At 38.7% G+C, this 22,260-nt stretch overlaps 1 protein-coding gene across 1 annotated transcript in view; it reads right to left on the reverse strand.

Annotated features, from left to right (window-relative positions):
- Positions 1-21,484, reverse strand: part of UBE2E2 (ubiquitin conjugating enzyme E2 E2) — a 258,407-nt gene extending 236,923 nt beyond the window's left edge. Inside the window, exons 1-3 of the mRNA XM_054595232.1 lie at positions 21,330-21,484; positions 14,765-14,948; positions 4,050-4,100 (exon numbers count right to left, since the gene is read on the reverse strand). Of these exons, the coding sequence (XP_054451207.1) occupies positions 4,050-4,100; positions 14,765-14,940 (227 nt within the window). The 5' untranslated portion in view covers positions 14,941-14,948; positions 21,330-21,484. The remainder of the gene's footprint in view (positions 1-4,049; positions 4,101-14,764; positions 14,949-21,329) is intronic.
- Between the last annotated feature and the right edge of the window lie 776 nt (positions 21,485-22,260).

Raw genomic sequence — 22,260 nt, forward strand, 5'->3', positions numbered from 1 at the left:
ACAAAATTGGACAGTATCAGATCAAATCAGAATTTGAATTTAGTTTCTCTTTAATACAGAGGAATATGCTATCCATGGATGGCAAAGTTTTTAAATTTTAACTTGGCAATTTTCCTAGCCAACTGTCAGTTCTGCACTAGCACCAAGGACATACAAATGAACACACTAACTAGCACATTCAGATTTAAGATCTGTGCTTTTTAACAATCTGTAAAGAATCCTGAAAGTCACAACAGAGTCATTTACAAGGGGCAGCAATTCTACCTGTTAGAGCTCTGTACAGGTATAGCATGAATTTTACCCACTCAGTCCAGCTAAGCTGGTGTGCAGCGCTGAAGCAGTGAGCAATGCAAACCAAAAGTCTACATGTCCAAATCAGCTGGTGGTATAAAAGCATTTATTAATCTGCAGAGACCTTAAAAGAGAGCCCTTGCAAATCTTATGGGTCAATTATGTTATCCATGATAAGAGCTGAGGCCAAGCAAATATATTCTACTATTTATAGGAAATATTCAGGGATACAACCAAATTTCACCCAAAGTATGCATAATTTTCTATGCATATGGCTCTACAGACTCCATGATTTCATGAACAGAAACTTTTTTCTTAGATGTACCATAAAGTTTGGTTTTTAAACATTAATTCCTATACTGTAATTTTAAAAAAGCTCCTCATTTAACCAAGTTTTTTTTTTATTATGAAACTATATTATACAGGCATGTTTTTCCTATAAGAAAAATACAACTTACTATCAAAGTATTTTGTGAATACCCTTTTAGAATAATACTTAGGTTCATTCAAAACATGAAAAAAAACTAAACAATACTACATTAGAACAACTTCCTCTAAAAATGCCTTATAAAAACTTATCTATCTACACTGAGTGATGTAATTCAGGGAGACTTTATGTCCCCAAAAAGTTCAAATACAGACTTCAGGAGTACTTAAACATAGGCTAGTTAGTTCCTTCAACGTGATACTAAGAACTGGTTAACTAGACATCACTTAAGGCATGTACCAAAATTCAGAAGCCCCTTCTCTAACCTGAAATGCACACAGAACTGGGCTGTACAAGTCTGTTAAGGTTCCAAAAAATAAAAATAAAACACACTCTACGTGGAATGCAAAACCCACCCACTCCCACTGAGACAACTGATGAAAATTCTTCTCCACTCCAACTACCTGAACAGGTACACCCACAGACGTTCCCTCACATACAGTCTTTATCTGTGACAGCAGGCTCACAACTACCCAAGCAATCAAACAGAAGGGTTTGGAGAGGCAAGTGTTACTGAGAAAGGTAATACACAAAGGGAGTACTATGGGAATGGGATTTGATTCCTTCTATTAGGCAGATAGCTTTAATTTACTAGATTTCTATAATTTAATTCATTAGACATTTGGACAGATGTGTAGTCAGCACAGAACTTTAAAAAAAATCAAGCACAAAAAAACTGTTAAACTTTATGCCAAAAATAAACTGAACTAAAATTACTCTCTGATTTCTTTTTCTGAAGACAGTAACCAAATTCTCACTGAAATAGAGATAGGTGGATTCACTATAAACCACAATCAAATATTTGACACCAAACAATCCAAAAACCACAGTAATCCACTTAACACATGGAACACATCTATATTAAGAAGCACAAACACATAGAGAATGCAGAACTAATCACCACTTTCCAATCAGCAACAACATAGAGAACCCTTCCCTTGCCAAAAAGGAGAACCACATGTATGAAGGTGGTGGATAGGATCTTTATCTCTGCCTGACCCAGTACAATCAACTACTCTGGATCAATAAAAGGAGCCAAAGCCACTGCACCATAGACCTCAACCTCATTTCCAAAGCAAACTTACTGTTTCTCCAATCTTCATACCATTAAAAAGATTTTCTTGCAAATTTCCAAAAGCAAATAAATTAATCAAAGCAGGTACAAGCATACCGCATTTCACAGGTCTTCACTTTCCTGGACTTCACATATGTTGTGGTTTTAACAAATTGAAGGCACAACCCTCCACCGGCAAAAAGATTACGACTTGCTTTACTGCAATACGTCCTTTATTATGGTGGTCTGAAACCAAACCAGCAATATCTTCATGGTATGCCTGTACTTTTCTACAATGCTATATGCTAATTATCTCTTAATAAAACTGGAGAGGGGAAAATTCAACAAAATAGGTATCTTTCCGGAACTGTCTGAAGAGCTTATTATGTGTGGCATCACATGTAAAATTCTTTACTTATAAAGAGCTTATGCAACCAGTAATGGTATCTCTAACTAAGGCTCAATGAAAAAGTAAATCTCTGAACTTTAGATGATACTATAAACTTTTCTTTTTTACTTTAAATAGAACCATGGTTTAATTATTTTATTTAAGTAATAACCATTACGTAATCTCTTTCCTCAGACTTAAGTTTTCAGGCATGTTTACAATATGTTGGTTTAATCAAAGTTAAATTATTATCTGTAGTAAGTCAAGGCTAAATCAGAGTAATGATTATAAAATTATATACCCAATAGCCTAGTTGCAGTCTAACCATCACATGATATTTTATGTGTTTCATTTATCAAAAATAAGCCTTAAACACACTCATTGAAACAACTTAGTTTATTTTGTCAATAATCTGTTGCCAAAATTTAAGCAAATATGTTAAGTTCACATACTTACCAGTAATCCATTATTTGTAAAAAGGTTACAAAAATAATACACATGGTAAAACACAGTTTATTAAAAAGAAAAGATTCAAACAATTAAAGCAAATACTATAATAAGAAACAGGGAATTTTAGGTTTAATTTAAACTGGAGTTCTTCTGTAAATCAATCCATTTACATGACTTGGCCATAAAAGTCTAAACAATGATCTATCATCTGAAACAGCTTTGATGTAATACAGTCTTAAGTGACAAAAAGTCTCACTGTTAAACAGTATTACCTACAAAGAAACATGTTCTACTTAAGTAAAACATTCTTTGAACATTACTGCACTTATATACTGTATATGACTCTCATGTAAAGAAATATATTAGATTCACCACCAAACTAATAAACGTTATTAGAATTTCTCCTATACAAAACAGCTGTCAACTAGCCAACTATCAACATAACCATCTAGAAAATTTTCACTTTCGTTAATATCTGTAGCTGCTATCTTTACTTTCACATAAAGACAAGATCAGTAAAATCAGAAATCAGACAAAACAATAAATTCTACGTGCGCTCAATATTGGACTCATTTTCCTGTAATCATCCTCTCACCTACGGTCCACATGACTACCAATTTAAACGATAAAAACTCCATAATGGCCTGGTTCCAACACAGACGTCAGATCAAAATGGAAAGAAATGTCTTAAAATAGCTAAACAGTCATCTTCCAATTACTGCATGAGACTGAAGATACAGTATAAAGCTGAAGGTTATTTTTTTCCTCTTCCTCTATGTACCTGTATATCATTAATCATTTCCAGGCAAGTACTTGTACTTCCTACAAGTAAACTCTAACCAGAAAATTGATGACATGTGGTCATAAAGGAGAAAGTGTTTTAAATTTAATATCAATGCCTCAAATCACCCATTTTTACATAGTCACAACCAATGACTACAAGAAATAATGTAAACCAGGAAGAACAGTTTAATGTTTCAGCACTTAAAAAAAAAATCAATTTCCAACAAGATAACAATTGAGTAATTATCAAACAGCAAATATTTTAATCACACTATTATTCTATCATTAAAGAAATCATTTAAGGCCTCAAGACCTCTTCTATTAAAAGATAATTGTTTTTGTTACCCTATAACTTCATTATCTTATTATTACTGAATTACTCTCATTTTGGCAACTCCAGTCTACCAGTACAAACATACTTTCTAAATAGTCCATTTATGCACAGAAATAACCACCACCACTGTCTTCCACAATCATTTAAATGCAAACCACAGGAGTATTTTTACTAATAATCAGACTACAAGAGTTGCACATCAGAACAAACGTTCAATTAGAACTTCTTCAAAAGATGAAAATAAAAATCCACAAGTACTTACCTGCAGTTGGGAGGAGGATCCAACGTAATTTCTGCAAGTTCCTTCTGAATTCTTAAAAAAAAAAAAAAAAAAAAAAGACAAAGGAATTTATGTTAAATAGTCTTCACTCTCTTAACAGTCATTAAAATGTTATACTTTTATACTAGTATTTCTCACTTCTATGTTTTTAATTTGAAATACTAGTACTATATACATCATCATATACAATAACAACAAAGTAGGAATTTCTGCCACAATTTTGACAATGCACCTACAAAAGGTAAAAGGATTAGCAGCCTGGGAAAGCAGGACTGTGACTTAAATTAAAACTCATTAAACCAGTGAACTGATAAACAAAATTTCTAGTTTAAACTGGGAACTTCTGCCACATTATTTATGGGTCATTCCAACTTCTGTTTTGTACTAAAACATTCCCATTTAGGATGAAAAGATCAGATTAAGCTGAATCCAAGCATCCTGACTGATCCAATCAATTGAAGAAATGATTATCGGGATCCGATTCCAACACCTAGAACTACTATCAAAATACATCTGGTATTCCTCTCTGAAGCCCTGAGGTAGGAACAGGTTGAGGCTTTCAAGTTTGACACTATTCCTTCTGCCAGAACTACCTTATTAATATGTAAATAATCATTTTAATGTCATTGCATGAATTTCATGCAAAGAAAAAAGAACTTTTTTTAAAAACCTCATTTTGCCCTGTGTTTTCCACTTTGATTTTTAAATGTACCTAACCCCCTATATACATACACAAAAGCTAAAGTCCTACACTGTTTTTTAAGACTGTACTTCGCAAGCTCTTAACTATCACTCATGCATTATTAAATGTAGGCTTTATTAAACCAAATACAAAAAAAAATTCTCAAAATCATTTCTTCTCCTTTGCCTTGGTTTTTAAATGAGATTCACTACTGCTGGATGCCTGCTCTCTGGTAATTACTGTGATAATAAATAGATGATGGCTGACTAAAGTAACTTAAAAATTAAAAATGTGAACAAAAACATTTGCTCTCAATTTCATTCTACACCTTTTTCCTCCTTTTTACTGAATTTATTGGGGTCACCCTGGTTAACAAAATCATACAGATTTCAGGTGTGCAATTCCACAACACACCATCTATACACTGTATTGTGTTTCCCATCCCAAGTGAAGTCTCGGTCAGTCACCGTTTATCATCCCACATCCTCCTTCTTCACCTGCCCCGCTACATCTTTTTCAAGACCACAAATGGGACCACCCAGAAGAGATGTGATTTCTCCAAAAAGGACCACTACCAACCTCCTAAAGGGACTGCATGCTACCAATATAATTTTCACTTCTCTAAGTCATTGATTCAAGATTGGAAAGGCACTACAAAGTAAAGCAAGACTATTAAGTTTGGAGCCAAAAAACTTTCATTTTAATTCTGCCATGCCATGGAGAGTTTTTGGGTAAAAAGACTGCTCAACCTGCACTCTCAGCCTCAATTTTCTGTCCTATAAAATTAAGAAGTTAACTAGGACAAATTCCATGATCTCTTTTATTTTTAAAACACATAACTTCCTTCTAATGTGCAATCTATGATGTGTTTATATACATATAAAGCATATGTTGCCCACAATTAAATGAGAAAAGTCTCAAAGATCTAATATAGGAGAACACCCTTTATGGACTTCACAAACAAGTATAAAACAGGCACTTTTTTAAAAAATTAATTTTTTTCAAATACATTTGTCTCTGGCTACCCCCCACCACTTTCCCTTGCCCCCTCCCTCAGCTCTTCCCCTTTAGTTTTGTCCATGAGTCCTTGCTCTATGTTCCTTGACTCTCCCCTTCCCTTCCTTTCCCCCCGCCCCTTGTCTCCAAACAGGCACTTTAAAGGGGTAAGTCCAGGTTAAACAAAACAAACTGAGCACACACATTCATCTCCCACTCCTTCAGGACCTCAACTGGTGGAAAAAGGAATAGCTAGTAAAATGAGGGGGGGATCACCAATGAATGAGAAATCCAATGTATTTCTGGAAGACAAAGTGGATGGTGTAATTTAAACAGGTTGAGATGGCCAACAAGGGGCCTGCAGAGTGCATAGATAATAAAGACATATTACTCAAAGGGGACAAAAAGGACAGACAACCAGAAATCCCAGAAAAGAAACATGTTCTGTAAGACAAATCAGAGACCAAATATGAAGCTAACTAAAATGTAAAATAATTTTAAGTAACAGATGTTAAGGGAAAAAAGAGAGATTTGATATATTTTGCCTAAATGTTATGACTCATTGGGTACAGCCTAGAGATCATGCCACTGGACTTGTATGAAATCAAATCCTAACATCCTCTTTGGTTTGGTGTTGGGAACCATCCTGCCTGGTTTCAGGGACCGTAGCCTCACCAAGAGGCGAGACGGCCCCAGGACTGTAGCTGAGAAAGGAGGCCTTGGGAAAATAAGCCACTGAGGAGACAAAACCTATCTCCCTGGCAGGGACGCAGCCCCTGCCTCCCTCACATAAGCCTGTATGGCCCCAGAGGATGGTTGGTTAGTCAATGATGGGTAACACCCCTCGATGCAAGAGGCAACCTAAGACGGGCACAGTCACATAGGAGCCATCAGGGAAGAACTTGGGGGACAAGGAGAAGAGTCAAAAGATCTTCACCCCTTGGCTTTGTCATGGCGTCTCCTTATCTCTTGGCTGCTCTGCTCCACCCACCTTACCCCCCCACCTCCCGCCCGGCTTGAAACAATACTAGAGGCAGGTGTAGCCCTGTTCTGGATCAGGTTCTCAGGAGCAATTAGGCCTGGGAAAGGAATGCATTAAATCTTATGAAACCGACTTTGCTAAGAATGCCCTGGAGTTAACGAGTACTGGTGTTTGGGGCCCAAGCATAGGATGAGTTTATTTTCCTAGGTTTTAGAGCTGAAAAGGTGTCACCTTGTCTACCAGACCCTGACCTGAGGCAAATCTCTGTGTTCCTTCCATTATTATCTATAGTCTCTATCTGTTTTCTGTAAATATAGCCTTTAGACATTCATTGATAAGCTTTGCAGGCATGCTGTATACCATGCATGCTTCATTTTATAGGACAGAATGCTGCACATATTGTTCTCAATAAAAGCTACTTCAAGAGAAGGGCTCCGTGCATTCTCCACTGGAGGGAATCACCAACCCCCTCTCCTGAAGGCAAGTGGTGCCTGGTACAGTTGATTTCTTCATCCACGGAAGCTGGGGGCACTCTGCAGGACAGCGCTCCCCCTTCATCTGGTACCCGAACAGGGACCCCTAAGTCTGGCACTGAATATTTAGTTATTGTAAATGTTCAGACAGTGTATTGGTCTTTTACAATAGATAAAGCACAGAAGATGGTTTGTAGTTGCACTATACAATGTAAATTGTTACTAACCTTGGAGATGTAAAATTAAGTGCAGCTGATAGAAACCAGCTAAAAGTGGATGGAGGATGGGTGTGAGTACATGGAAGAAAGAACAAAGGTATTAATATCCCTATTTTATAAAGTAGGGGAAACAAGAAAAACTGTTGAAATTTAAAGGAATAAGAAATAGTGACTGTCTTTAACTGGGAGGGAGGAAGGAAGGAAGAGCAGGTAAACAAGCTACATCCTCAAATTTCATAGCAAGGAGTCAAGAGATATTAAAGTTAACAATTCAACAAACAGATATATTACTTGGAGTTCTACACAAAACTAACCGAAGGACTAAACCCAGAGATAGCTAAAGAGTTTGCTTCAGGGAATAAAGTTGGGATAGGGAGGGTGTTTGGACAAAATCTATTGCTTTCCATTAAAAATGTCTCTGTAATGTTCGTTTCCAGAAATATTAGTAACTTTTAAAAATTGTTTTTAAACTAAGGGGAACAAAAGAAGAGGCATTCACAAGAGCATGCTTAAAGTGTCAAAGAAAATTTCTAACATAAAAGAACTTCTTTTGGATTTTTTTCAAATAACTCATCTTGCTTTATGCTTACACTATCCTTTTTGATTTAAAAACCCATGTCACAATTTTCTGCCATAGAATTCTATTATGGAACCTGAATCCCTCCACCCTCCATAATTCCAAATCTAATTATTCAATACAAAAAGCAATTTACTGATAAACTTGACAACTCTGAGCAATAAGTCAATATATTATACCTAAAAATGGTTGTATTTCCTTTGACAAAAAAGAAATTACACTAAGAATTTCTATTTAAACGGTTGCAAGATGTCCTGCTGTTTTCAATGACAGCAATTCACTTCTCCCTCAAAAGCTGTGATCATAGTATATATTAAGTTTCTCAGTCTTGACATGTGGGGTAAGAAAGGTAACTATTTCAGGCACTGTCCCTTAGGGTGAGGGAGAATGAAAAAGTATCAGTAATTCACACTTACCATGACTATTTAGAGTGAATTACACAAATTTCACAGAATTCTCTAAGTATTACTGGTTTATCAGCCCATTTAAAAGATAAGGGAACTGCCCTGGCTGGTGTGGCTCAAATGGATTGAGTACGGGACTGCAAACCGAAGTGTCGCTGGTTGGATTCCTAGTCTAGGGTACATGCCTGGGTCGCAGGCCAGGTCTCCAGCAGGGGGTGCACAAGAGGCAACCACACACTGCTGCTTCTCTCCCTCTCTTTCTCCCTTCCTTCCCCTATCTAAAAATAAAATCTTTTAACAAAAAGATAAGAAAACTAAGGCTAGTTATTATAAGCTGCTAAGATGAAAGGCAATTATCTTGCTAAATCAAACAAACAAAAAGACCTCTCTCTTATCAGAACTTTTAAGACAAAATTATTTCTCTAGACATAAATCAACTAGACAATTGCCTACATTTCCAATATCTGCCTGACAGTGCCACTTCTATGGTTATGATGCTACAGAATTCAGCAACTGCACATAGGTTTCTAGAATCAGTCAGAAGCAAAATACAGACTAATTTTAGTGTCTAAGACTTCACAAAATACCTTAGCTGTTCCAGAAATGGTAAGAGTACTTTCTGTGACTGTCATTTACTAAAAAGAAATTTGGGGGGAGAGAGGGGCTAATAACAATCATGATTCATTGAGACTTAACTGAAGAATATAGTAGCAATATTATACAAAACAGACAATTATGAAGCACTCATTTTAGCACCAACTTTAGAATAACAGTTCAGAAAATGAAGCAGTATATACGTAGTGACATGTTTAAAACACACACACATATTTTAGGTTAAAGAAAAATCAATTGTCCTGACTTGCGTGGCTCATTGGTTGAGTGGTGTTCTACAAAGAGAAGAGTCACAGGTTCAATTCCCAGTCAGGGCACATGCCTGGGTTATGGGTTTGGTCCCTGGTTGGGGAGCATAGGAGAGGCAACAGATCAAAGTTTCTCTTCTTCCCTTTCTCTCTCTCTAAAAATAAATTTAAAAAATCTTTTTTAAAAAAAGACAGTTCAATAACTCATTCAGAGGCAGGTAGAACATGAATATAGGAACATGGGAATTTACAAAGGCGTCTTCTTGGCAACACATGAATATAGGAACATGGGAATTTACAAAGGCGTCTTCTTGGCAGTTACTTTGAAAACAAACAATGGGGGGGGGGACCTTCATCCCACCTGGATGACTCTGTATTCCCTAAGGACTGCATCCTGCAGTCACTTGAGAATCTCTTTCTAACCAATTGAATCAAATGGTTAAAATTTCCAAAATGAACTTACTCTCAAGAAGAAAACATCATGCAACTACTTCCTAAAATTTTTTACACCTCATGGTAGCCTCTGAATTAACCTAGAAAACACAGAGCCTTTGCAAATAATAAGCCTAGAGTTTAATTCTTAATGGTGACACAGCAGACCTCTCTCCCCAATTATCCACAGACAGGGGATGGGTCTAAGACCCCCAGCGGATGCCTGAAACATCAGTTCTGAACTTTATATGTACTAAGTTTTTTCCTAAACATATATATCTATGACAAAATTTAATTTATAAATTGGGCAACTTCACAGGTAGATTAGCTCTTATCACAGATCTTAACAACGTCAGCACATGATTTTTTTCTAAAGTTGAAACCTTTCACCTTTTCACTTCTAGCAACACTTTATAGCTTCTCTTTGGCATATCCAAATTGCCAGCATCACTACTCTTGCATTTTGGGACCATTATGAAGTAAAGTAAGGATTACTTGAGCACAAGCACTGCGATACCATGGATAGTCGATCTGGTAACCTAGATGGCTTAAGTGACCCACGGGCAGGTTGCGTATACAGGTATACAGCGTAGATATGCTGAACAAAAGGATGATTAATGTCCCAAATAGAAGTGAGATTTCATTATTCTACTCAGAACAGTGTGCAATTTAAAACTTTTTAATTATTTCTGAAATTTTCCATGTAGTATTTTCAGGTTGTGGTTGAATGTAACTGAAACTGCACAAAGAAAAAATCCATACAAGAGGGAACTACTGTATAAATAGTTGACCTCGGAACAACACTGTGGTTAGGGGCACCAACCACCTCACAGTCGTATATCCACGTGTAACTTTTGATGCCCCCAAAACTTAACTACCCTCACTCAGTATCGGCAGGGAACTGGTTCCAGGATCACCTCTCACATATCAAAATCTGTGCATGTTCAAGTCTCTATATAAAATGGCGTAGATCAATGCATGCAATTGACCTTCCACATCTGCGACTCCCAACTGTGAAACAAAAACAGTACACCATTTATTGAAAAAAAAATCCACATATAAGTAGACTCAGGCAGTTCAAACCCATGCTGTTCAGGGGTCACCTGTGCTATGTATCTGTGATTCTAAGAGACCACTGATTTTTTTTAAGACACTCTCAATTAAATGATTGTGCACATAAACTGTAAGATGCACCCTGACTTCAGAAACATTAAAAAGTTTTTTAAATGTACATTTAGAATCAAGAAAACACAATAATCACAAAATATTATCTAAAAGAGTACTCCTTTATTCTTATGTGGAAAACAAATTTAGATCAGATTATCTATAAAGAGTACTACTTCACTCTCACGTGGAAAACAAACTTAAATCACCCCATATAACAAAGTTCACAATGAAATACACTAGAATCCACCTTTCAACCTAACTAGAATTTAAATAGAATCTAAAACCAAGTATCATTTCTATAACAATATTATATTGTGTCCAATAAAATCACAATCCTTACTCTGAAAAAAGTTAATTTGAAACAAATGTGATTTAAAATTCACATTTACAGATGTGTCAGCAGGTGAAAGAGGCAGTACAATACAATGAAGAGCTTAAAACAGATGTCTTATGGAATTGATTAGTCAATTTAATATCATCAAAATTTGTCACTGCAGAAATAGTCCAACTACACACTTGCAAATACAACAAGAGTGATACAGCCATGTTTCTACACCATTTTTTTAAAAAGATTTTATTTGTTTTTAGAGAGAGGGGAAGGGAGGGAGAGCAAGGGAGAAAAACATTGATGTGCGAGAGACACATAATAGGTTGCCTCTCACATGCCCCCAACTGGGGACCTGGCTCACAACCCAGGCACATGCCCTGACTGGGAATTGACCGGCGACCTTTCGGTTCGCAGGCTGGCACTCAATCCACTGAGTCACACCAGCCAGAGTGCTACACAAAATTATTAATTTTACAATTACAGTAAATTTCATGCAATTGAGCACCTCTGTGCAAAGTACTTTGGAGTTATTAGAGAATGTATATAATTACAGCATCTGAGTATTTCTAGTTTAACAGCAGCATTACATCCTCAGAGGTTAATATATACTTCATTTTCCTAAAGTTTATTAAATAGTCTTGAAAAATGTTATTATAGACTTTAACTGGCACAAAATCTATAAATGACAGCATCAGTGTGTGTGACATATTAATATGTGCTAAATAAATGCTTCATCACATTCAGTCCTCACAAAAGCCTTGTGAAGATGATACTATTATTATGTCCATTTTACAGAAGAAAAAAACAGAGGCACAGAAATGTCAAATTACGTATCTACAATCACAGGGATGCTAACTCCTAGTACCTAGACATAAACCCAGATCCTAGCTCTAGAGTCCAAGTTCTGTACAGCCTCTCTTACCTGTTTCCCATAAAATTACACGAATTGGAAAAGAAGTCTCATCTGTATAAAAATCAATTATCAGTAATAAAGTATGAATTAGAATTTTACTTTGAAATGACCTCTTTTAATTTTCTGACCACATTAGGACCCAGATCCTACTATCCATGGAAGCTCCAATCCCTATGATAAATTCAAAAGTCTAAGACAACCAGTAAATAAATATTGTGACCCTACTATGTACTATTCACTGTAAACATAATGGTGAATTACAAAAATGTAGGACCCTATCCTCATGATTCCCAATTTCTTTGTCAGTTCTTAGAACTTAAGCAGAGATGGAAAAAAAAACAGTAATGACTTTCCTATCAACTAAATTGGGGGAAAGGACAGGAGAAAAATTAAGCTTTAATTTATTTTTCTTACTTAACAGTGAAGCAGCATTTTTATATTTAAAACAAATGATAAATGACCAAATCACTGTCACCAATAAACCACCCAGAGAACACCTAGAGGAAGGTCATGAATCACAAATTGAAAATCACTGATTCACAAGAATGAATTTGCGAATGGAATTCATTCATTCAATGGAATCTACCAATTTGCCTTCAGCAAGAAAGCAACTTAAAAAGTATTCTTACTTTCACCAATGCAATATTAATTTCTATTATGTGACAATCAGGCACACATACACCATCTCAAAATTAGGTTTTATCCCCTATTGAAAGGGGGGCAGGGGAGAAGGTTTGAATATATAACCTACATTTTGTACACACTATAATGAAATGAAGTAAAAGATAACCCATGTAAATACTTGAAAAAATTTGTTATCTTCATTTTCACACATTATACAGTTTGCACTCTTTCATAAGCAGTAATTGATCTTTGTTACATAACCCAAGAAATATGATTTTGAGGTATTTAATGGCCGTGCTGTCAGCCAACAGAAAAGGCAGGGCCTCACACACACAGATGGGGTCTTTGCTATCAGCAGTCATGGCGAGCAGAGTGCCGGCCTGGCAGAAGCGCTCTCCAGCTCCTACATCCCTCAGAGCCGATTAGCCCATCCTCTCCCTGTTCTACCAAGCTGAATAGGCCCTGTGAAAACCCTCACTATCATATGAAGACTGAATTAGTTTCCTCCCTTACATAGGGCCACAATCTGTGCTTGAATATTCTCCTTTCCAAACCCCTTACCAAACTCCTTTCTCTCATCTGAGTGTCATATTTTCCCCCTTACCACTTTTCTAATCCCTCCTAATTTTACCCCCCATTTCCCACCAGCAAATCATTTGTGTTGTGGCCAGGGAGCAGAGGGGTAGGGTCAGCCAACTGAAGATCTCTGAACTTGCGATGTGATAGCAAAAACAAACTGAACCCTTTCCCCAGCACTAGCAAGAGGTTTAAGGGTTTAAAGTTCAAGGCTGACTTTCACACAATTCCTTCCATAGAGGTCAGGAATCAGCAACACTATTCTGGAAAGGGGAAACTGACTACCTTGGTCCCTGGGTCTGGGTTGCTGACCACTCATCATCACTCCGACATCTCTCCCTAATGACTCATGTCCCACCAGGGGTCCTGAGAAGGTGCTTCCCAATCCTGAGGACTGACTAGGCCAGAAGAAAATAAAGTCTACTAGACCATAATGGTTTTGATCTTTGGGAAAGAATTCCCGCTACCAGGAATGTCCAACCATTTAGCGCCTCTGTGCCACACAGGAAGAAGAAGAGTTGTCTTGGGCCACATGTTAAATACACCACAACACATAATCACAAAAAAATGGTGTAAATTTTTAAGTAAATTCACGATTTTGTGTTGGGCCACATTCACAGCCATCCTTGCCTGCACACAGGCCGCAGGCTAGACATCCCTGCTACTCTTCGATAAACTTGAAAGCTATCATTAAGCATTCAGACAATCCGCAATGCCTAATATTCACAAGTTGCTTTTATTTATACTTTCTTTTTAATATCAAAAGGTATTAAAACAAAACAATATTAAATCACAGGATCAGGTCTCTCCTAAGTTTAATTTTCCTTTAAACTGTTTTCCAAGAGCTATTTGATAATGTAACAGTATTAAAGCAGGTTCCCTCTGCTGAGTCCAGTGACATGCCAATGATCTTAAGCAACAGAGAAGCATTCAAATATCTACCTTCCAGATATATCTATCTTCTAGAGAAAAAGAAAATCTGTATCAAGACTGACCCGCTGCCAAACACAATGACACCAAGATGCAGTTGTTCTGAACTCTGGCATTTCTTACTTTACTAACAGGGAGAAGTATAAAATATACTGTCATTCAGTAACTATTTTAATAGATTCCTACTCTCTATTCTGTATTACTAAACAGAATAAAATATTTATGGTCAAGTAATTATAAATCAAACCATCACACTTTTATATATATTTTCCTGTTTGTGCTCACACACAAACACACTATGAATATATATTTTATTAATCTGCCATGCTGTTTAACTGACTTTAAATACAAAAAAAGTTCACACTGCCTACAATTACCACTATGTAAAAGAAATAATCTTGAGGAGGAAAAATTCATGAGCTTCACAGTCCACACCCCCCTCCCGCCCTCCAAAAAAGATTAACCGCACCAGAAAGACAGAACTTTAGACAATAAATTGATACTAAAAATAAAAAGATTACAATAACCAAGGTACCTTTTAGCACTAGTTGACAATTTAGCAGCTGTTTTGCTGGATATTTTCCCCTCTTTTTTCTTGGGCTGAACCTGCCCTCTTTCCGGCTCCTGCTGAACGCTTTCACGCTGGTCTCCATCAGAACTTCCTCCGCTTGTGCTGGGGCTGTCATCAACTCTCTGGGCCTCCGTGGACATTTTAGATCCTAGTTTAAAGAAGCAAAAAGCATTTATTCAGATATGGGAGGACTAGAAGAATGTACCTCAAAAATGGAAAGGAAATGAGCCTCAAAATAGAGCAAGTAAGGCTGATAAAAAATAAGTTGGTGATTTACAGAACAGCTTTGGGAATTAACAAAACCTTTCACCCATTCAAATGTACTGAGAAATGAAAACATGTAAAAGACATACACAAAATGTTCACAGCAACATTATGCATAGAGCCAAAAAAAAAAAAAAAAGAGGGAGGGAAACAACTCCAATGTCTACTAACCGATGAATGAATAAACCAAATATGGAATAGCCACACAAATAAATACTATTCAGCCATATAAGGGAATAAAGTATAGTACCTACATAATACAACATGGATGAACTTTGGAAACATTACACTAAGTGAACGAAGCCAGTCACAAAGAACCATAAACTGTATGATTCCATTTATATGAATGCTCAGAATAGGCAAATCCACAGAGACAGGAAAGTTGGTAAGTGGTTACCAGGGCCTAAGAGGGAGGAAGTAAGAGGAAGAACTTCCAATAGGTACAAAGCTTCCTTTTGAGGTGGTGAAAATGTTCGGATATAAAATAATGTTGATGTTGCACAAATGTACATATTCCATAAACCACTGAGTTATACACTTTAAAAGGGTGAATTTTACAGTATGTGAATTACAAATAATAAAGCTGCTACTTTAAAAAAGAGAAACAAGGAGAGAGAAGGGACCTACTCTCCACTAGGCTCTGTGGTAGTCCCTTTGGTCCCACAAGCATGAGAAATTTGGTCTAGAAGGTAAGCCAACCTGCTAAATGATAACCGGTTAGTAAAAAACAGCCACGGGAAGAGTAAAATGAGGGACACTTTTCCATCCACATACAATAAACACATGCCCAGAACTGGGCTAAGGTTAAAAATCCTCTCAGCTAATCGATTGTTTTCAGTAACCTTTGTGATCACAGAACACAGGCCTGCACGTTCTAAATAAAAACTGAACTGTATGATGGTGTCAGCATTGATCCAGCAAAATACCAAGGAACCATGTTTCACAAGAGATGGAGATTGTATTGAGACACAGAAGGATTCTTTTTTTCCCCACAGTCTGAATGAAATATCCCTCAAGGCTTTCAAATTCCCTTTGCTCTGAGTTCATGCTCCCCAAACAGCTGATTACCAACTCAATTTCCTCAATACCTTGATACCTAGGTAGCTGTTATAAACTAGATAGCAGACATAAAAGAATGCAGTAACTGAAAAAGAATATCCCATCTCATCTGTCATTCTATCATAATCAATTTCTGAATTTCACTACTGTAAATACATCCCTTAAGATCCAACTAGCTTATCCTGGCTGGTGTGGCTCAGCAGACTGAGTGCAGGCCTGCAAACCAAAGGGTTGCTGGTTCAGATTCCCAGTCAGGGCACAAGCCTGGGTTGAGGGCCAGGTCCCCAGCAGGGGGCGCGCAAGAGGCAACCACACACTGATGTTTCTCTCCCTCTTTCTTGCTCCCTTCCCCCCTCTAAAAAATAAATAAAATCTTTAAAAAAGGATCCAACTAGCTTAGAGTGTGCCAACAAATCCAAAACCAAACTGACAAAGCTGATGTCTAGACTCTAAAGGGCCTTGTGCTCACCATGTTACTTTCAGTTAAAAACCACTTTGAGCTATATTCTCAGGCACCTCTTCTTAAAAAAAATTGAACTACCTACCTATAAAAAATGACACTAACAACAAAAACATACCTTTAAAAATCGCAGATAAATGGAATAAGTTCCTTTTGAAAAAGGCACTATTATTTCTCTTAATCAAATTAGGACTTGAGCCCTGACCGGTATGGCTCAGTGGATTACTCAATACGAACCAAAGGGTCGCCAATTGGATTCCCAGTCTAGGGCACATGCCTGGGTTGCAGGCCAGGTTCCCAGCAGGGGGCGCGTAAGAGGTAACCACACATTGATGTTTCTCTCCCTTTCTCCCTCCCTTCTCCTCTCTAAAAGTAAATAAATCTTTAAAAATATTAGGACTTGAAGTAAATGATATCTGATATGATCAACAATAATTATAAAGAAAACTCAAAGCACTGTTTTTTACTATAATTAGTCCAAAAGTGTACCTAGTTGACAAAGACAAAAATTCATCATCACCAAAAATTCAACTTGTAGCTTGCTCTGTCAAAGGGGTTTCATGATACAGACCTTTATTGGGTTGAAACTTTTATGATAAGATAAACCAAAAAGCACTGTAAGAGAATGGAAAATTCAGGAGGCACTGAGAGGTAGTCAAACGAAAATACTGAATGCTTTCAATGAGATATCGCACAAATAACACCAACCAACACCCTTTTAACACAATAGTTCCCTTCCCCCAAGCCAAACAAAAATAGGTCTGCCCAAGTAGCTCTGAAATTGACAGGGAAATCCACTGCTTTTCTACCTATTCTGTAAATGGAGAGCATCAGTCTCCACAGCTGTGGTATTTTTTATGAGCATTTAATAGAAAACGGAAATCTTTTATCAGTATGTTTCATGTCTAGCTCTAACAGTCCTAACATATTTCTTGCTTTTTTAAAAAAAATTTTTATTTCATTTTAATTTGCATTCTTGGACTCAACATTTTTTTTTCAGTTGACTTCTTTCAGTTAAAATGTATCAGAAGTTAAAAACCTTCTAAGTTTGTACACAGGAGTATTTAGAGAGAGCAGATGTGCATGGGAGTGAGAAAGAGAACAACTCTCAGGAAAAGGCCCTAGGATATAATAAAATGCTGCAGGTAATATTTTAGGAAATGTGTCCTGGCTGGTGTGGCTCAGTGGATTGAGCGCCAGACTGCAAACCAAAATGCCTGTTCAGATTCCCAGTCAGGGCACATGCCTGGTTTGCAGGCCAGGTCCCCAATGGGGGGCGCGCAAGAGGCAACCACACATTGATGTGTTTCTCCCTCTCTTTCTCCCTCCCTTCCCCACTCTAAAAATCAAACAATCTTTTAAAAAAAAGTGACATGAGTGAAAAATCATATTCTACATCTTAAACCAGAAGCAATCCATTACATGAAAAATACATGGAAAACTAAATGAAATATATTTTACTAAAGTTGGAGCATCAGTTTAATAAACTATGCCTATAGTTTCAGCTGTATATTTCATTAGTTATAAAGCTACACATTCTTAATATTCTTACTTATGTGAATTTACATACTACCTAACAATGCCATGAGTATACAATTATTTAAAAGACTATTCAGTGATAATATGAGCTATAAACTGAAACCCAAATTTCATAAACTGTTCCAGAATAGCAGAGAACTAAAATTAGTCTAACTAGAGAACTATTACAAATACTATTTTAAAAATACCCAAATAGATGTATAATGCCTACGGTTTCACAATAAAGAAAAAAAGTACTTCCACTTTTGACCTAAAATACTTTAGTTCACCCAAAGCTTAACCCAGGGATAGTACTGGGTTGGCCAAAAAGTCTGTTCAGTTTTTTCCAAAAAATAAAAGACATGTTTTTCATTTTCAGCAATAACTTTATTAATTTGGAATTTTGAGTATGTCGGTTATCTCCTGCTATTGGCTTCTAGTGGGCAGAGGCCAGGACTGCTGCTAAACATTTTCCAATGCATAAGATAGCCCCACAGCAAAGAATTATTTGGCCAAAAAGTCAACAGTACCAAGAAACTTTGCAAACCACTTTGGACACGTTTGATCAGTCACTGTTCCTTCTCCATACAATACACAAATCTCCATTGTGTGTGTGTGTTTCAGTTGCATTTTTACCTTTCTTGAAATAACAAAGCATTATCCACCAAAAATGTTGCATATTTTCTTCTACCTTCAATATTAAAATGGCCGCACAAAAATTCATGAATTTTTATTTTTTTAAATGCATGTTGATGACAGCTGTCCCAATACATTCTAATAAAATTGTTTTGAATGAAGTTAAACACATCTAAGCACTACTAAAGCCATCATCCTACAGAAAAATACATGAACTTTCTGGCCAACCCAATAAATTCATCTGATGTCACTAATAACCACTGCAGAAACTTTTAAGAAGTTTTCATATCTTTTTCAATATCAAGAGGGACCAAATTTCTGCTGGATGAAAAAACCATGGGGAAAAATTTTTATTGGGGGAAAAATTATTGTACCACTCAAGTGGCAACTAATTTTTATGAAGAAAAAATACTTATAACTATAAAGCTGGTGTTTTTCTAAAGTACAAGTGAAAATTCCTGGATTAAAACTCCTTAAATGTTATCTTCTAAAGCATCATTTAAAAATTATCTTTAAGATTAATTCCTAAATAATTTGATCCAATTGTCTAGAGGGAAGATAAATTTAAATCCCAGGGTTATACACAGAGCTACTCATCAATGATAGTTTCAAAGATGTTAAGATAGTTCAATTTATATTTTTACTTTGGACTCAATGTAAACATTGGTTTCTAAACATAAAATAGCAAGGTAGACTTTCTTCAAACATGTGTTAAATTAAGAGTTTAGATACTGTTCATTCTTCAACAAATTACCTAAGCCTCTACTACATATGTATTCAATGTTGGAATTACAATTCTGGAAATTAGCAACATATACTGAATGAAACTCACATGTTCCATAAAAATGAAATAATTTGATTATAAGTATTCCTGGTAATATAAAAGCAACTATACTCACTCCATAAATTCAGGATTACTGTCCAGATAAGCTTTATAACTGTATCTCATGATATAAAACTGCAAAAACAAGTATTCATTGGAGCTTTACAGGAAAACACTTAATTCTGTGATTTGATATCCCTCTATTTGTCTTCCTACTCACGTTTCTAAACTTTTCTAAATAATTTATATTATATGCACAACATCTAGCAATATCCAGCTTTTAACTTAAGTGTAAAAATATTTACACAGGAAATAATTGTGGACCACCTGATTTTTGAGAAAGGTGCTATGTGCTGGGGAAGACAGGCTGGGGTATGACATTATATGAAAGCCCTCCATCATGAGCATCTGCCCATATTCCAGGGAGCATCCAAACTGTCTGAGTAAACACAAATATTTAGATTCCAAGGTCCAGACTGAATTATCACATATTCAAAAACATACTTGTTAAAGAATTAGGAATTAAATTAAAAAAAAAAACAACTAAGAGCTTAAAATCTTTCTAAAGCGCTAGGGGATCTGAAGGTAAACCGTAAGCCCTTCCTTTTGGACTTTTGGATAAAAATATTTGAGCAGACTCTCAAGTATATACAATACAAACGATGAATCTTGGAAACATGCAAATAGGTCTAACAGCCACCCAGCACAGGATGATGTCTTTCTAAAGCGGCCTTAATTTCCTTAAGGGAAGATGGATTGGACATTTCTGGTTGGTCGTAAGGGGGGAAAAAGCCACAAGAAGCTCCGCTTTATCTTCATTAGAAATGGTAAAGGGCAAAGGGATCAAAACATTATGAGGGAAGAGAGGGGGAGAAGTTGGGGGTGGGGGTCGCAGAGGGAATCCAGTTTCCAACCAGGCCAGTGGGGGCTGCAGAGAAGAGACCGGAGAAAAAAATGGGCTTCGGCTCCAAAGTGTGACAAGCGCTAGGCTTCACAAAAGACCAATACAACACACACTCCACCCCAGTGCACACACAAACACACCCCACAAGGTCTTCTCCGGGCGGGCCATGGGGTGCATCAGTGGAGGCAGGGGAGCCAGACCCAGCACTCACCAGGAGAGACACCATGTGTAGCAATTATGCAATTAGGGAAAATAGCAAAAGATCAAGCCGGGCACTTTCCGCCGTGACATTTATCCTGTACTTTTGCAAAGACTTAGTTCCAGGATGCAGCTAAGAGAGGGAAGGGGCTGGGAGGGTGGCGAAGGATGGGGAACTAAGAACAGAAGGGAGTGGAAGACGGGCAGGGAGGGAAGAGGCAGGGGGGGGTGCATGGGAAGGAGGGGGGAGGGGTGGAAAGGGCGAGAAACCGGGGCAGGAGGCTCGAGGGAGGGGGCACAGGGAATGGGGCACGCGGGGGAGCAAGGAGGGAAGGAACTAGGGCACCAGCAGTGTAAGGGGAGACCTGCGACGTGGAGGGGAGGTTGGGGGTCGCCTGCAAGAGAGGACGCCCGAGGGCAGGGTGGGGGGCACCGACGCTGCCGGGGAGAATACCTGAAGCAGGGGCGTCTGCGCAGGTCGTGGGCTCTTGCCCAAGCGCTGGGAAGGAGGGCTGCGGAGGCGGGGGTGGAAGGAGGAGGACCGGGGAGGCCCCAAGTACTGGGTGTCCCCGCAGCCCGTCTAGTCACCGAAAGCCAGACCACGCACCACGCATCGGACCGCCCGGCCACGCCTGTCCCTGCCGCGCTCGTGCCCACCCGGACTCACCCTTAGCGCCGCCGCTGCCGCCCCCCGCCGTTCCAGCTCCGGCTCCCAAGGCTGCTGCCCGCGGCTGCTGTTGTGGACGCCCCTGAGTCCTGGAAAGTGAAGCCACCGCCTCCGTGTGAGCCACTGCCGCCGCCCGGCCGTCCGCGCGCGCGCCCGCGAGTGCGCGTGCCCCGCGCCAGCCCGGGAGAGACCGCGAGAGCGCGAGCCCCACGTCGCCTGTGCCGCGCGGCGCGCCTCCGCCCCGCCCCTCCTCCTCCCCGCGCGCCACCGAAAGGGGGCGGGGGCGGGCGCGCGCGCAGGCGGGCAGCCCTGCGGGCCAGGCGAGGAGGGGGTGGGGAAGGCGGCTTGGAAAAGTAAAGTGACAGCTGAGTCCCGTGAGGAGGCAGCGGTGAGGGTGAGCGAGGGGCGTACCAAGTTAAAGGAACCGCAGAGACCCAGAGAAGTGAGGGAAACAGAGGTTGACGGGGCGGTTTGAGGGAGGGGACACGGGGACCTTGACTGGCACCCGCATTAAAGGGACATGCTGGCTGGGGGTGGGAGTTGCCCTAAGACCTAGCAGGCGCGGGCGGTTTACCCCCATCCACTGCAGCGTTTGGCGTCACACTTGCCTCAAAGCTTTCGCAGAGTGGCTACCGGCACTGACCCTGTTGACACACGAAACAAAACTCGGACGCGTGGTGCCCACATGCACCCAAGATGGGAAAACTTCGCATTGGCCTGTAAAGTTCACCCAGGCTAAGCCACACTCTTCGCCCTCCATGGCAACACGAAGGTCCTTCTGCCTTTTGACTCGGGCCTGTCCCAGACTGTACAACAGTAGCCAGGAGCTCGGGTCCTTTTAGTCCTAGGGTATGGGGGGCGCGGTGGGGAAGCAGAACCATCCGAGGGAAAGGAAAGCTGCCTTCATGCCCAGTTTAAGGATATGGGAACA

This window comes from Pteronotus mesoamericanus, unplaced genomic scaffold (assembly GCF_021234165.1).
Source record: "Pteronotus mesoamericanus isolate MK-2021 breed Mesoamerican mustached bat unplaced genomic scaffold, CSHL_Meso_final scaffold_54, whole genome shotgun sequence".
Lineage (NCBI taxonomy): Eukaryota > Metazoa > Chordata > Mammalia > Chiroptera > Mormoopidae > Pteronotus > Pteronotus mesoamericanus.